The 15,028-nt window shown below is 38.3% G+C and overlaps 1 protein-coding gene across 34 annotated transcripts in view; it reads right to left on the bottom strand.

The window, feature by feature from the left end:
• MAP2 (microtubule associated protein 2) overlaps positions 1–15,028 on the bottom strand; it is a 241,754-nt gene that overhangs the window by 20,993 nt on the left and 205,733 nt on the right. For all 34 annotated transcript variants that reach the window (XM_045297150.1, XM_045297171.1, XM_045297162.1 and 31 more), the window contains 2 exons: positions 12,487–12,631; positions 5,927–6,267 (listed from right to left, as the gene is read on the bottom strand). In XM_045297150.1, coding sequence (XP_045153085.1) covers positions 5,927–6,267; positions 12,487–12,631 — 486 coding nt within the window. The remainder of the gene's footprint in view (positions 1–5,926; positions 6,268–12,486; positions 12,632–15,028) is intronic.

Below are 15,028 nucleotides of genomic sequence, written 5' to 3'. Positions count from 1 at the left end.
GGGTGAAGTCTAACCTATTAATCAGGTCACAGTCGGATGATGCCCCCTTGTGGGCATGGCCTTCTCAGGAGGATTCTGGGAACTTCCTCTCTGCCTTCATCTTCCTGTTGACAAGTCACACAAGAGACATGCTGAGCCCTGTCCTGGAGATGCTTCCACAGCCACCTGATCCACAAGACTTTGCACCCACTGGTCTGTGATCTTCTTGCATTATGCATAATTGAATGTGTTGTGTGAATCTTAAGAAGGGTTTATGAACTAGTATTGGTCTTATGGGATAATATTGGACTTACAGACTTGATCTGGACTGGGCTGGGATGTTTCTTTAACATACAATTAATCTTTGATTTAAAGCTCTTTCTAATATATATGTGTGTGTCTCTGGATTTGTTTCTTTAGTCAACATGGCCCAACACAGCAACCAGGAAACCAACTCCTCCTAAAATATATCAGAGTAAATTTAAAGAATTCTGCAATAAATAACACTAATCTATGAGTGATGCAAAGATAGATATACAATTGAACAGGTGTGAGGGGGAGAATGGGACTATACCCATGAATATGTATAGGTTGGGCAGGAGATATTTAAACATATGTTTACATATGCTGCAAAGATATATAAGAATACAGCAGTGCATACAGGGGGAAAGTTATGAAACCTTCTTAGCCATAATGTGACACCTTGAAGGGATGAGTTGCTGGGCCTGGGGACTCAGGACCCTCGTCTCAGGGACACCAAAGTCAAATGCATTCGTGTTTCCACAGGCAACGTTTGAAATTCTACTTTGGTAGGTAATAACGTGGATCTTAAAAGTTTGTTAGTAGCTTTTTAAGATGCTAACAAGATGTAACTGGTCTCTAGAGGGAAGAAGAGTGAATAAAATATAAGCCCTATGCAAACATTAGCTCAATGGGCTAATGAACTATGCAAATCTCAGCATCCAGAAAGTTGAGACCAGAAGAACTAGATGGTGCTCAGCTACTACTACTGACTGCTCTGAAAGGGATCCCCGGAGAAGGTGAGAGAAAAATGGGTAATAAAACTCAAGATCATAAAAAATAAAAAATTCCAGCCTTGCTGGTCAGATAGTCTGGTGGAAGCCCCATTTAGTCACGCATCAAGCGTGGGACTAAATTCACCCCTTTAGCTCAGTTTTCAGTGACACAATATGCAGGTCTATAAGGGGGAACTACAAAATACAGAAGACTTAACACGAGGGCGGCATACGCTCCTAAGAATAATAATTTGAGATCAAAAGGGGAGCTTTAGCCCAAGGACAAAGTTCAGTAGGCTGGAAGGGTTAGGATAGAAAGAGGAATGGCAACAGGAGACTAGGGAGGAAACGGTGTTATATTATGAGGCTTACAATCAGTGGCATGAAGCAAAAATAAGACATGAACAAATAAATAAATGCACACCCAGGTTCATCATAGTGCTATTCACAATATCAAAAGGATTAAAACAAGCTTAATACCTAGCTAGGGGAAAAATGGATTAACAAACTATGGTACACATACACACACAAAGGAATATGAGGGGTACCCTCAAAAAATCAGATGTGATGTGAGGGGGGAATAATGCATTTGGAATTCGTTCCTCCAGGTCAGACTGTTAATTAGGCTTTCTATTTGGAGGTTCTGAAAAGATTGTGTAACAAAAAAGGCCTGATTTGTGGCAGACTAGGGACTGGTTTTGTCACCACGACAATGCACCTGCTCAAGCAGCCATCTCAGTGCGCCAATTTTTGGCAAAAAAAATCCAGCATGCCTCTCTTGCCCCATACACCTTACTCACCTGTCCTCACTCTGTGTGACTTCTTTTTATTTCTGCTAATGCAGAGGGGAACGAAAGAACAGCAATTTGACAACATAAAAGAGGTGAAGAAAAAAACGAGGGAGATGCTGTCAGCTATCTAAACAGATGAGTTTGAAAAATGTGTCCAAGAATGGAATTGCAGGTTTGACAAATATATTAGGTGTAATGGAGTGTTGAAGGTGATATGGTTGTTTTGTAAAACAACAACAACAATAAAACTAAATACAGAGCTTTGAAAAGTAAAATTCCATTGTGTGTGGGGGGGTAACCCCACATAACATGCAAGATGAAAGAATAAGGATGGATCTGGGAAACCCTTCATAATATGGGTAACCCGAAAGACATGATACTGAGCCAGGCTAGTCAATCACAAAAGAGTATGCCACATAAATCAAAGTGCCCTGAAAAATCTAGATCCTTAGATAGAAAAGGTAAAAAGCACTATTTGTTGAGCTGTTGCTTTTTTATTTTTTTTATGCCTCTGATTTAGAGAAAATTTCCTACCTCTTTTAACCCCAACACTGTGTCCTTGTAAAGGTAGCGTAATTATTCTGAAACATGGATGTCCTGTAGATTGGGAGCCAGCTAGAGACAGTCTTACCTAAGTCTCGAGTTAAATGATGCAAACTCACCAACTGTGGTGAGCCCCCAGGTGCCTGTGTTCTTTCCGGTTGAATGGATGAATGTTTAGGCTGAAAAGATGAACTCCTTGCTTTTGGTACAGCTCCTCAAATCGTCAGCTCGTTTATCTATCCCATTAGACATTTATTTGCCTCAGTGAACCGAGTCACTGAATTGAACCTCTCTGCCAGTAGAGAATTTGACTTCAATAGAAGAGATGATGATTGCAAGAAAAAACATATATACACAAGGGGACTTCAAAAAGGTTGAGCAAAACTGGAATTAAAATATAGTGGAATTTTTCTATATACTTTGGAAGTCTATATATGCATGTATATACCTGTACACACTTATGCATATATATACACATACATATGTGTATATATGTACATATACTCACAAACACACACACATTTATATGTGCATTAAACATTGTGAACATTTACTTTTACACAAACATATATACATATACACACATATAAAATTTCATATACCCAATCCCAAACCCACTGCCTCTGAGTTGCTTCCAACTCTTAGAGGCCCTATATAGGGTTTCTGGGTTATAAACCTTTATGGGAGTGGATAGACTCAATTTTTTCTTGTGGAGGGGCTTGTGGGTTAGCTGTCCAGTGCTTACCAGACAACACTCCGAGGGCTCATACAACGCACAAACATACATATATACATGTTTATATGTGTGTGTGCGTATAAAAGCAACAAATACTCAATTAGGAGCAAGTATTAACTCAGGAAAATTTTGAGGTTGTAAGATATATATTGCTTTTATTTATATTTCCCTTCCAATTCTTGTATGGGTTAGATACTACCAAATTCTCTAACGATGCCCCTTCATAACATGACTCTCTCAGATTTCTTCCAAGTCATCAGTAGCAGATACAGGCTACTTTACACAAATTAACATTGGTCTTCATGAAAAAAGACCTTTATAAAATTTTTAAAATTGTACTGTGATTTCAAAGCCATTTGTGTTCTTCCTGTCATTGTTCTGTCATGCATTTTGACGAGTCTTTAACTACTATAATCTATAGGGCAGTGTCAGCCCACCTTGAATCACCATGACATCTTTCTATTAATTGAATGGGCCAAATACAGTGGAAGGTAACTAAAGTTAGACACACACACCCCACCAGCTTTAATCTACTTAGATAAAGAAGTAGAAACAATGAATAACTCTTCATATTTTTCAGTAGTATAATCTTTAAGATTTCTGCAAAGTTGAAACAAAAACTGTATTTTACCTCTGTAAATTTAAGGACCCATTTAAATAAAATACAATATCTTAAATTTCTCAGTAAGTTATATCAATATTTTTCCATTAAAAAACACATTTTTAGTTTCAATGAAATAGAATATATATTCCCCTGTGATTCCCAGGTAAAGCACATTCTTCTAAGTATCAATACTTTGCAGACAAAAAGCAAGTAAATCCTATATCTCGTTAAGAAACATACACTAGAGTGGTCACATTTATAAATCGAGAATTATTCTGATAGCATACACAATTACTCAGTTTTAAAGCTAATCTAACAAAAGTTAAAGTGATATACTTTCAAATTGATATTAAATTGATTTTATTCACCTTACTCTTTTAAATAATGTATGTATAGATATAAAAACAATATAATATTTAGATATTTCCAAGAGCTCAATTAAACATTTTCTTTTTGGGGTGTGTAAAATTCTGATGAATAAAAGACTATTTTCAGATTTGGGGAATTATAATTTTATTTTCTATTTTTTTAGAGTTGCTGCACTGTAATTATGATGCTGGCAAAGACTATTGGAAGTGGCATGGACTGCAGAATCTCAACCAGAAAACGCTTTAGAAGCAAAGATGCAGAGACTTTTTCTTATGTACTTTTTTTAAAATTTAAAAGTATTATTTTATTTTAGTAAGTAATTTTTGGGGGGGTTCTTATGGCTTTTATAACAATCCACACATCAATTGTATCAAGCACATTTGTATATATGTTGGCATCATCATTTTTAAAACTTTTTCTTTCTACTGGAGGGAATTATAATTGTAGATTTGGTAGAATTTGAAATGTTTTTTCTGTCTAATTTTCTGGCTCTCATTTTTGAATTGTCCTTTATTTTGTGATGTGTTTTCAATCCTAACCTCTATATGCTAAGTGAGACACAGGCTTAAAAGAAGGTGAGAGATTGACTCAAATCCAACTCAAACTCAAGGGATTCCCCTTAATCAAGTTTGAGATATATCTTTGATCTTATAAAAGCTAAAAGGAAAAGTGCGTACAGAAGACAGACCTGACTACAACCAAGAACGCAGAGCCAGGGATGTCCTTTGGACTGTAGGTCCCTGTGTGTCCATCCTCCTAAACCTAGGGGAAGCTTGGTGCTAAGACACATGGGAATTTCCAAGAAACATTGTGTCCAAGAGCACTGAAAGGAGACAAGGACTTTCTTCAGAGGCGAAAGAAAGAGAATGTCTTTCTTAAGACTAGGAGACTCTTAAATTGTGAGAGATTAAATTCGTTTGTTAGAGTCACCCATTTGTGGCACTTCTGTTATGGATCACTAAGATTGCGCACAATCAGAAATCAGCGGTAGAAGAGCCAAGAAGAAGAGAGGTAGGAAAGCTATCAAGGTTAAAAAGAAAGGAGTGATTTTTGGTATTGAAAGGGTATTATAAGGTGTTCATGTACAAAGGAAGTTGCTGCTTCTTTCTTTCAAAAATAGTTTTATCCCTTTTATCTATTCATTGACAAGAGCGGTTGAACACCGTGTAAGCAAGGTCTACCTCACAAGTCAGAGTCAAGGGTAGAATCCAAAGTCCGAAGGTTAAAAAAGATGTGAATATTTCTTTGAAGCTGAAGTTAAGGGTTTCAAGACAGAACTTAATAATTTCATTCAATAAAACTAATCTTAAATAGAAACCCTGAAACATTAAGGAGCTGTTTTAGGTTGGTTTATTTTAATCAGTGACCACTGACTTTGTTTATTATGTTTACTTGAAATTAGCTAGAAATTTGATTTTGGATACGAAGATGAGGCAAAGAAGATGTCACTGAACATCCTAGGCGAAGAGAAAGGAGATAAAAGGATATACACTAAAAAATAGTTAAATGGCTAGTGATCAGGATCTACAAAAAACTTAAAATTCATGTCAGTAATACAACTTTCATATCTTAAATTAAAATCCGCAAAGTAAGAAAGGCAATTTCAAAGATTAGAAATTAACTGACTGAATAATTCTCTCATATGGTTAAATTAGTTTTTAGCAAACAATAGCCAGAAAGAGTGGTCATGACATGTGTTTTTCATTGTAATTTAAAGGCCAGCCTTTTTAGATAAAGTTCTAATTCTTATGTAACAAACATCACCAATAACCCTTTACTACTCCCTTTTAAGTACTCTTTGCTTATAATATGTGTAAGTCAAAAAGTCAAGATGATAATTAACAGGATTTTAGTTATGGCAACAAATATGTGCTCATGTGATCCTTACCTGTCCACCTTTAGGCTGGTATTTGATGTTCTCAGTTGATCCGATTTTGGACTTGACATTCTTCAGGTCTGGCAGTGGTTGGTTAATGAGACGAAGCTGCTTAGGAGTAGCTGGAGATTTGGGAGGAGTACGTATGATGGCAACTTTCTTCTCACTGGGCACCAGGATGCCAGACTTGGGGGTCCCTGGTGTATGTGGGGTCCGCGGGTAGCTAGGGGTTCCAGGAGTGCCCGGTGTGCGCGAAGAGTAACTTGGCGGAGTGCCCGGAGTGATGGCAGTTGATCCAGGAGTCGTGGGTGTTGAGGTGCCACTTTTTCCTGCTCGGCGAATTGGCTCTGACCCTACAGCAAGCAAACAAAACAAAGCAAACCCCCCCCCAGCGTGAGAAAACCCTTCTCAAGGCCCCTCTCAGCCCACAGGTTCTTAGAACTCAATGCAGTGCCTTCCTACAGCATGTAGAAGTATATATGGATCTTAAAACCAGCACTCAAACGGCTAAGAACCTCTGTTCTTTCATCATTAGATTTACTCAAACTGCCGTTGCTATCAGCCCAAAGATGAAGCCTGGTTATCCTCCTTAAAACTCATGCAAACATATCTGAAATGACTTTCTACTCAGGTGTTCATCTAGACATATGGATTTGTGTTTAATTGAAAAAGAAACTTCATTAAATGCTACGTGCATTCATCCACTCCTTAGATCAAGAGGGTCCCCAATGTAGAGCCATCATTTAGTTCCCATAGGTTTTGCCTGTGTAGATGGTATTTATTAAATTTCATTTTAATATGCTTTGCTTAGCTTTTCTTGAGGAGCACAGTGAGTGTTTATTAAAGGCTCTTTGTACCATGTAATAAATACATTGTCCGACTATATCTTTTACTGGAGGAGCCCCGAGGTGTAGATTGTGCTGCTAACGGCAAGGTCAGCAGTTCAAAACCACCACTGCTTCTGATGGAGCAAGACGACGACGCTGTCTACGCCCATAGAGTCTCAGTCTGAAGCCACGGTGGCAGTTCCACTCTGCCTTGGAGGCCACTATGAGTTGGAATGGTAGCGAGTTTACATCTCTGTGTGCCTCTTAAGAAACATTCTCTCAGTTTTTAATAGCAAAAACCTCCCTTTCTTCTCTTGAGAACTGGAATTCTGTAGCCATATATGCTACATATATGTGATAAATCTTGCATACAACTTTGCTTTTTCCTCTGCTTTTATCACTAGTTTGGCATGTTGGAATCAAAGCAATAATCTACCCATGTCAGTTACGTAGGACATTCCCATGTGCATTTATTTCTCCTCCTCATTCCTATTCTGCACTTCTCTCACTTTTTAAAATGTAAGCATTTTGAATGCCATTTCTAGTGCTTTTTGGAATGAATGCTAATATAAAAATATCTAAATATTTCAAAGCACTTTTATAAGTCCATCTTCATTTAATAAATAAGCAAACCCAACAGGACACTTATTTATATTGTATACGTATATTATAGAAACTTTGTATCTTTCTTACATTTTATAGAATAAAACATGATTTCTATTTTTTTCCTCCTAAATATATAGGTTATATAGAATCAATGAATCTTCTAGAAATATTATAGAGGAAAAGGTAGAGCTCATTTCTTTTAAACCAATGGGACTGACGGATGGTGTCATAGCTAAGAAGCATCACGGCAATTTCTCCTCCAGTGAAGCCCTGGGTGAGTGGAGAACTTTAAGGATTTCTAGGCTGCATCTTGACAGGGACAGGATGTCCTTGGTACTGTAGAGTAGCTGGGCAGGTTTGAACCACCAGCCTTTCAGTTAGTAGGCAAGCTCTTAAGCATTGCACCACCAAGGGACCAAAGGAATGATAAGAGGGCATCTGAAGTCACTCATCACTAGTTGAAAAAAGAACTTCCCGAAGTGGGGGCATTTTGTTTTGTTTAGATTTGTATGTGGGGGGCGCTCAAGGAAGCTGCTTACATCATTGCAACCTACGGGCAATGTAATCATACTCATTTATCTAGGTTCACGCTCCCAGAGAAACATAGGACAAATTTTCTCTTTCAGCGGATAGTTTTCCTATAGTGACCATTGATTGCCCTGGGTCCTATTGATCTTTTGACACAGGTCAAACAAACACCCTTCAATGGGTCTTATGAAATGGGACATGAGAAGATTAAAGTGATAAATCAGTGTTCTTTCTGTGAGGTTTATTGATTTCCACAAATATGGCATTTCCAGGCCAGGATCATCAGCCACATTTAACTTGGCTTTTTGCAGCTTCCCTGCTGCTGGGTTGTTCTGGTCCAATTTTTAGAATGTAGATGTGAGTCCAGCACTCTGTCTTTCTGAACATTTTCTCAGGAAATCTCATTTACTTTTCAAATGATTTCTTAATGACTTGACCTTTGACTTTCTCAGATCTTTTTGGTGAGAGATCTGTGCATTGTTTACACCGCCTATCGTCAGAACTGATCTCAGTAGTGCTAAAAATATACAAGTTTTTTAACAAAAGGAATTGGATTTAGCGTTTATTAGAAGTCTGCTGAGATTTTCTTTCTTTGTGGGGATTAAGCTTAATCAATACTACAAAATGTAAAAAACAATCTTTATTGAAAGAAATACCATTTTATTAAGGTATGAGCCACTTCCATATTTGCAGCAAATGGTCTTAGGGTTCTAGAAAAGTGAGGAATGAAGGATTTGTGTTATATCTGAAAAATGAGCAACAGTCATAAGGACTAGGGCCTTCACGCTGGAGTGCAACAGATACGATTGAATATTAGTATAATATAATTTCCTCTAGTTGTCAAAATGATACATTTAAGTGTTTCCAGAAGAGGTTAAATATTAGATACTAAAACAATTTAAAATATCTACCAGTTATTATACGAAACTGCGCTCTTAGTTATCTTGTCAAATTTTCAACGAAGATATCTTTCTTTCCTCTCTGGCAAAAGAAACCTTTGGCACAGAATTGTTTCCTTTAAATCTTGTCAAGAGCCAAACAAAACGCCAGAACATTCCACATGCAGCTAAAGCGATGGTAGAAAAGGAGAGGGCGAATCTCTTGCTCTTCTAATCGCCTGTGTGCTTTTTGGCGAATGCAGCTTAGAGACAAAGCAGACCCTTTGTCCTCAGGTTCCCAGAGGATCAGTTATGTTCACCACCTACTACATACAGCGGAATAAAGTTGTGACCATAAGTAAAGTAAAAGCCAAAACAGAAGGGACTCAGAACATTAAAAAACACTTTATAATGCAGAGTTCAGTGGTTTGAACATGTGCATTTATGGAGAAATGCCATTTTGCTTCCATAGTAACAAATATAAGCATAAGCCAACATGATCCCTTGGGGGCCCACAGTGCCTTTAAAAGCATGTTTTGTCTCATCATTCCTGGAGTTATTTCTAATGGCCAATTCCAAGTCTAGCTATTTGATGATATTTTTAATCTCCAATTATCGTAGGTACATAAATCGATTGGGGGCTCTGAGGGAGAAAGGTGAGCTTCCTACACTCTTCAAAGAGTTGCATTCTTGGGAACCAACTGGGGCAGTTCCACTCCATCTCACGGAGCCCTCGTGAGTCAGAAGGGGCTTGCTGGCATGGAGCCTTGAGCATCAAGATCTTTTAAGACTCTCTACATGGGATCAAACTGACACTAGCAACTTGAACGATGGACAGGAACCTCAGGGGGCAGTGGGCCTATGTAAATGAGGGAGGAACAACTTTCAGAAAAGGAGTCCGAGATGGCTGGACAGCTCAAAGAGGTGAATGTCACTGGACTCAGATCCACGCTCCTGGATTGTGCAGGTGGAAGCTGTTGAATTGGGAAATGTTTGGCTGTGCATGTTCTCACCACCACCACCACCACCACCACCACCACCACCAATATAAATACATGAATAAATACAACTTAGGAAAGATCTGTAATGATTTCAAGATGCCCTAGTTCGTAATAAAAGGAATGCAAAGACGCGATGAAACTAAATCTTACAGGGACAATCGCTGGCTTTTTAACAAAACACGTTCCCTGTAGACAAGAAACACTTTTGAAGTGTCATGCGAAATAGTCACATTTGAAATGGATCAAGTATCCCTAAATTAAAAAAAAAAAGGAAATGGCAAAATCAATCATAAGGTGACAACAGTAGCAACTCCTGTTATTTTGTTCTTAAGTGACGTACTGTACTATTCACTGCCGTTGAGTGGATTCCGGCTCCTGGGGCACGGGTGACAGGGCGGGCTGTGTGTTGGGTTGCTAGCTGGACTGTCAGCAGCTTGAAACTGCCAGTCACTCCATGGAGAAACAAGAAGCTTTTGACCCCCCTAAAGATTTACCATCTAAACACACACGGAGCAACTCTATTCTGCCCTCCAGGGTCTCTTCGAGTCTCAAAGGACTGTGGCACTTAACCGGCAAATGATGCCCTTAAATGAGGGAAGTGCTCTTCTCCATGTAAATCCACACAGACTTTCTCTAGCAGTGTTGTCTCCAAATAAACACAGAAAAAATATTCAGAGCACAAATATCAGTGGGCAGAAAACCAACCATTTTCTATAAATGATTGGACACATTATTTAATCTAAAATTAGTTTATCTCATTACTAGATTGAATAAGGTCTTTAATATACAGCCTTCAGCATTGTTAAAGAAGTGACATAATGTCTCTTCAAAATTTAGTATCTATATGTGCTCAACTTGCCTTAACTTGATTCAGCCTCATGGAGAACCCAACAGTGAAATACTTATAAAATTAATTTCAATCCATGTTTTACTAGATAGACTTATACTCATGAAATATTAAATGGGCAATAATTAGCATCCTCTACACAAACTATAAAAGTAATTGCCAATCAGTTCATCAGAGGCCATCAATCAAAATAAATAAAAGCTATTACATAGAACAAGTTACACTGGCAGCCTCATTTAGAATATAGACTCGACAAATTAACTATGATTCTAGGTTCTGATTGTTTACTCTCCAGTTTGACTTTAGAATTTGGAATTCAATCAAAATATAAGCTTATATTTGCTGTATATTTTTAAAGTTCCTGATGACTGGCTTTCTCTATTAATTATTTCTTTAAATTATTTCTGACGACTGCCTTTTCTATTAATTATTTCTTTAGAATTTTATTCTTTCACTGATATTTGAAACAAGACAGAAAGTATATTCTGAGAAAAATTACTTACTCTTATTAAATCTATGAGGGTAGTGTGGTTTAGTGGTAGCATTCTCTCTTTTATGAAATGCAGTTTTACTGACATATGGTTGATGTATCATACACTTCTATAGTCAGTCATATTAAAAATAGCTGTACAATAATCTTTACAATCAGTTCCAGGACATTTTCTTCCCACTTGTATTCGTTACTAGCTCCCCACTTCCCTCCAATTCCCTCCCCACTAATCCCCTAATCCAGTTAACACTGTCTCTACAACTTCACCCAGCCTGGTCTTCATATTCTTGAAAACACATATGTACACATACACACACACACACACACACACACACACCACAACCCAACAATAATAAGAAAATAAACCAGAGGGAAACAAAAACTCTAATTGAGAAAAAAAGCAGGGAATATTGAAAACTAGAACAAGCTTAAAATGGGTCAAAACAGATCAAATGATCAAATGATCGAATTCATCAGAGGCTTAATCCAAGTAGGGACCTTGCAAATGGATTCTGAGGTCCCACTGTCATGCATTGCCTCTAATACCATTCCCTCCTTCAGATTTGGGTATTAGTATTTGTCATCTTTGAATCACACGGGCTAGTATGCTTCTTCCATATGGACTTAGTTGACGTCTCACTTAGATGCCTACTTGTTTTAAGAAAGCCTTCAAGTCCCCAGGCACTATTATTTCGCATAGCTGGGCACCTTTGGGTTTCTTCACCTGACTTTGCTCTAGCACCCATATCTTCAGTGATTTTCACGAGTTCGAGCATAGAGCAGGGCCATGTCATAAGAAACAACCATCTCTAGCTTGGGCTAGAATCAAGTGCAAGCCCCAAATCCGTGAACACATCTATGGTTTAAATATGTCTCGAGTTCACTTTAGAGGCCTTAATTATCACACAAGTCTCCCTTTCCATAAGGGAGACCAGCCTTAAATCTTGGCCAATGCACCACGGAACAGCCGCCATGTGTATCCGTGGAGACTTGCATGTTGCCAGGTGTTAGCAGAGATCCCAGTCTAAAACAAACTATGGGGAAAGGACTGGGCGCTCCTTCAGAAAATCTGTCAATCAAAACCAATGAATCATCATCTCATCCTGTTATCCTCTTGTTCTTGGCGTCACCATTAGTTGCAGTTGACTTGCTGGCAGCCAACAACTTAATACACACCATGGTGACACATTCCCATGTCCTCCATCAGTGAGTTTTGACTGAAACAGTTAGATAGTTTGGCTACACCTATGGTCTGGAATTTGTGATTCTTAAAATAAATATGTTTTGTCCTTAATATTTTATTTAAATGATACAAGATTTCAAAACATAGTAAATTCTATTCCACTAAACATGTTGAAAATTATATCAAGAAAAGACAAGTCAGGAGAAACCTACTAGTGGTTCGTCGTGCTGAAGAGATGGAACTGTTGAGAGAGAAGGAATTCTCATCCCTGTCTCCGGACACTCCTCGCCGAGGAGGGAGGATGGAGGACGGTCTTGGCAAAGAAGAGCGCTTTTCTGGACTCCTGGTCACTCCATCCTGATGGAGAGAAAGGAGACTCTGTGTTTTGGGGATCTTTATTTTAGTTACACAATGGGATCACATTGCTCTGACACCCCCCCCGCACTGGTTATGATAGATGAGTTCATGTTAAAGTACATTAATACATTTTATACCCTTGTAAACATTTTGTACTCTATAACTTATTTTCTCAAGTATCCAATTCCAAACTATTTATTATATATAACCAAATAATAGTGAATTATTATTAGGTTACACATAATCTCACAACAATAATCGATAACTAGTATTATAAAATTATATAGAGTATGATACATTATGAAATATCTTCTATATCATATATAATTCATTCTATTAGTTTATATTTTAAATTTCACAGGAGAATCAAAAGAGTAATAAATTAATCTTGGATAGTATTTCTCTACACAGAGGCACATTTTTAATATATTATTATTATTTATTGGTTTGATTGTTAATAGTTATGTGCACATTTAATTTGTAATAGTTTTAAATTGGGCATATGGGTCATGGCTCATATAGTTTAGAACTAAGTCTTTACTTGCATATACATTTCCTGAAATTTTTCTGTAACCTTCTCCAAACAGGATTGCTTTCTGCACCTTCGATTGGCCTCGAGCCTTACCTTGCTCCCTGATTCTGAGTATTGCAAACGGTCTGTGGAGCCTGCCGAGTTGGGCTGTGTTAAAAAACTGTCAGAAAAGGTAGCCCTTTTGGTCGTGCTAGGGCAGGCTGAGCTGCATCTTGGGGACTTTGTGCCACCCTGTAAGGCTGGAATCTTTGACAAGGTCAGATTCTAGCCATGAAAGAAAACAAACAAAAACATACAACATAAACCAAACGATGAAATAAAAAGAAAATAAATGAAGTATAAACATATAGGAAATTAAACATTTGATTTTAATGAGAACACAATGATAAGTGGTTATAATTAACGACAGAGGTGGATATCTACGTGAGCACAAGATGCTTTCAGAGAACACTTTTCAGCTGGAACTAACAAGACTACTCAGATAAAAATGTCTGTCACGTAAAACACAGCTAATGACAAATTATTTGTGTTCATATTCATCAGGTCTATACCAGGTTTCCATACTTTTTGATCTCCCTTTCTTCCACGTGTTTTGAGTGTTTGTGCTGGGTCCTTAAGAGTGGCACAATATCTATTTGTAGAGTAAATGTTGGGACACAAGCATGAACAGGTGAAAGAATGGAAGAATGACTAACATTGCATCATTCTTTAAGGAGGAACCGGCTTTGTGAAATTCTAAGACAAAATGGATAATTTGACGTAGAAATCGCCAGTTTACAATTGTATTTAGAGAAGCAGAAGAAGGGATCGAAGATAAAAATGCTGTAAGTTTCCCGATGAAAGAGGAGCAGGAGAGACCCTTTCTGAGAAGGAGGGTAGTGCTGAGACCTCCCACTGTTGATGTCTCGGGCCAGAGTTTGAGGTTGAAGGAGAAAATTATAACAGTAACTATGGTGTGGACTACTATGGGTGAGTAGATCCATTGCAAACCCTCTGAGGTTGAGGTGGTCACTTGTTTTTAAATAATGACTTGCTCAGAAAGGGAACCCAATTTCAAGATGTTCTAGTTTCTGAAATAAGCTAGGGTCATGAGGTAGTTAGTTTATTGTGCCAACCTGACCGATAAACACATGTGGGGGCTAATTGAAGGGCGGAGGGATAAATGGCTCGGTGAGCCTGCCTTTTGAGTTCTCGGGTCTCTTGCTTTCTGATAGTGGGACCAGGATGCAGCTGCCTTAGCCAAGTCCCTGCTTCAGCTGGCAAGGCTCACTTCCTGCAAGACATCCCTGAGGAGAAGCCGCATGGACCTACCCCCGATGCAGCCCTGGGTGCTGGAGCAGCCATGTGGAGACCCCTGCCATGTGGAGACCCCTGCCAGCGCTGAGATGCTTACACATTCACTGACTTGGCTTTCCTCCTGCAGTCGGTGTCATTGCTTGTCTTTTGTGAGATGGAGGAGGACTTTGTGGATTGGTGTCGGACACTTGGGTTAATGTTGGACTTGTGGGCTTGGGCAGCACTAGGTTGGGATGTTTTCTTAATGTGCACTTACCCTTTATATAAAACTCTCTCTTACACATATGAGTTTCTGTGGATTTGTTTCTCTAATGTACCCAGACTAACACATGCCATTCTGAGGTTCCAGTTATAGAATGTTTTGGGAAACAATATTACACTGTACTCATGCATATATTTATATCCAAGGCAGGGTTGTTTCCTAATAGACACTATGAGGGGATTTTTAAAAGTTTGAGAAGAAAAGAGCTAGAGGTAAAAATTAAACAAACAAACAAACACTATTTCTCAGCATAAGCTCCATCAAGGATAAGACACATTTGTAAGTGATAGCAGCCGCCATTTCATCC

Source organism: Echinops telfairi, unplaced genomic scaffold (assembly GCF_000313985.2).
Source record: "Echinops telfairi isolate 266 unplaced genomic scaffold, ASM31398v2 ScPeMD7_3;HRSCAF=10, whole genome shotgun sequence".
In the NCBI taxonomy this organism is placed as follows: domain Eukaryota; kingdom Metazoa; phylum Chordata; class Mammalia; order Afrosoricida; family Tenrecidae; genus Echinops; species Echinops telfairi.
This window is presented reverse-complemented; position numbering and strand designations above follow the sequence as displayed.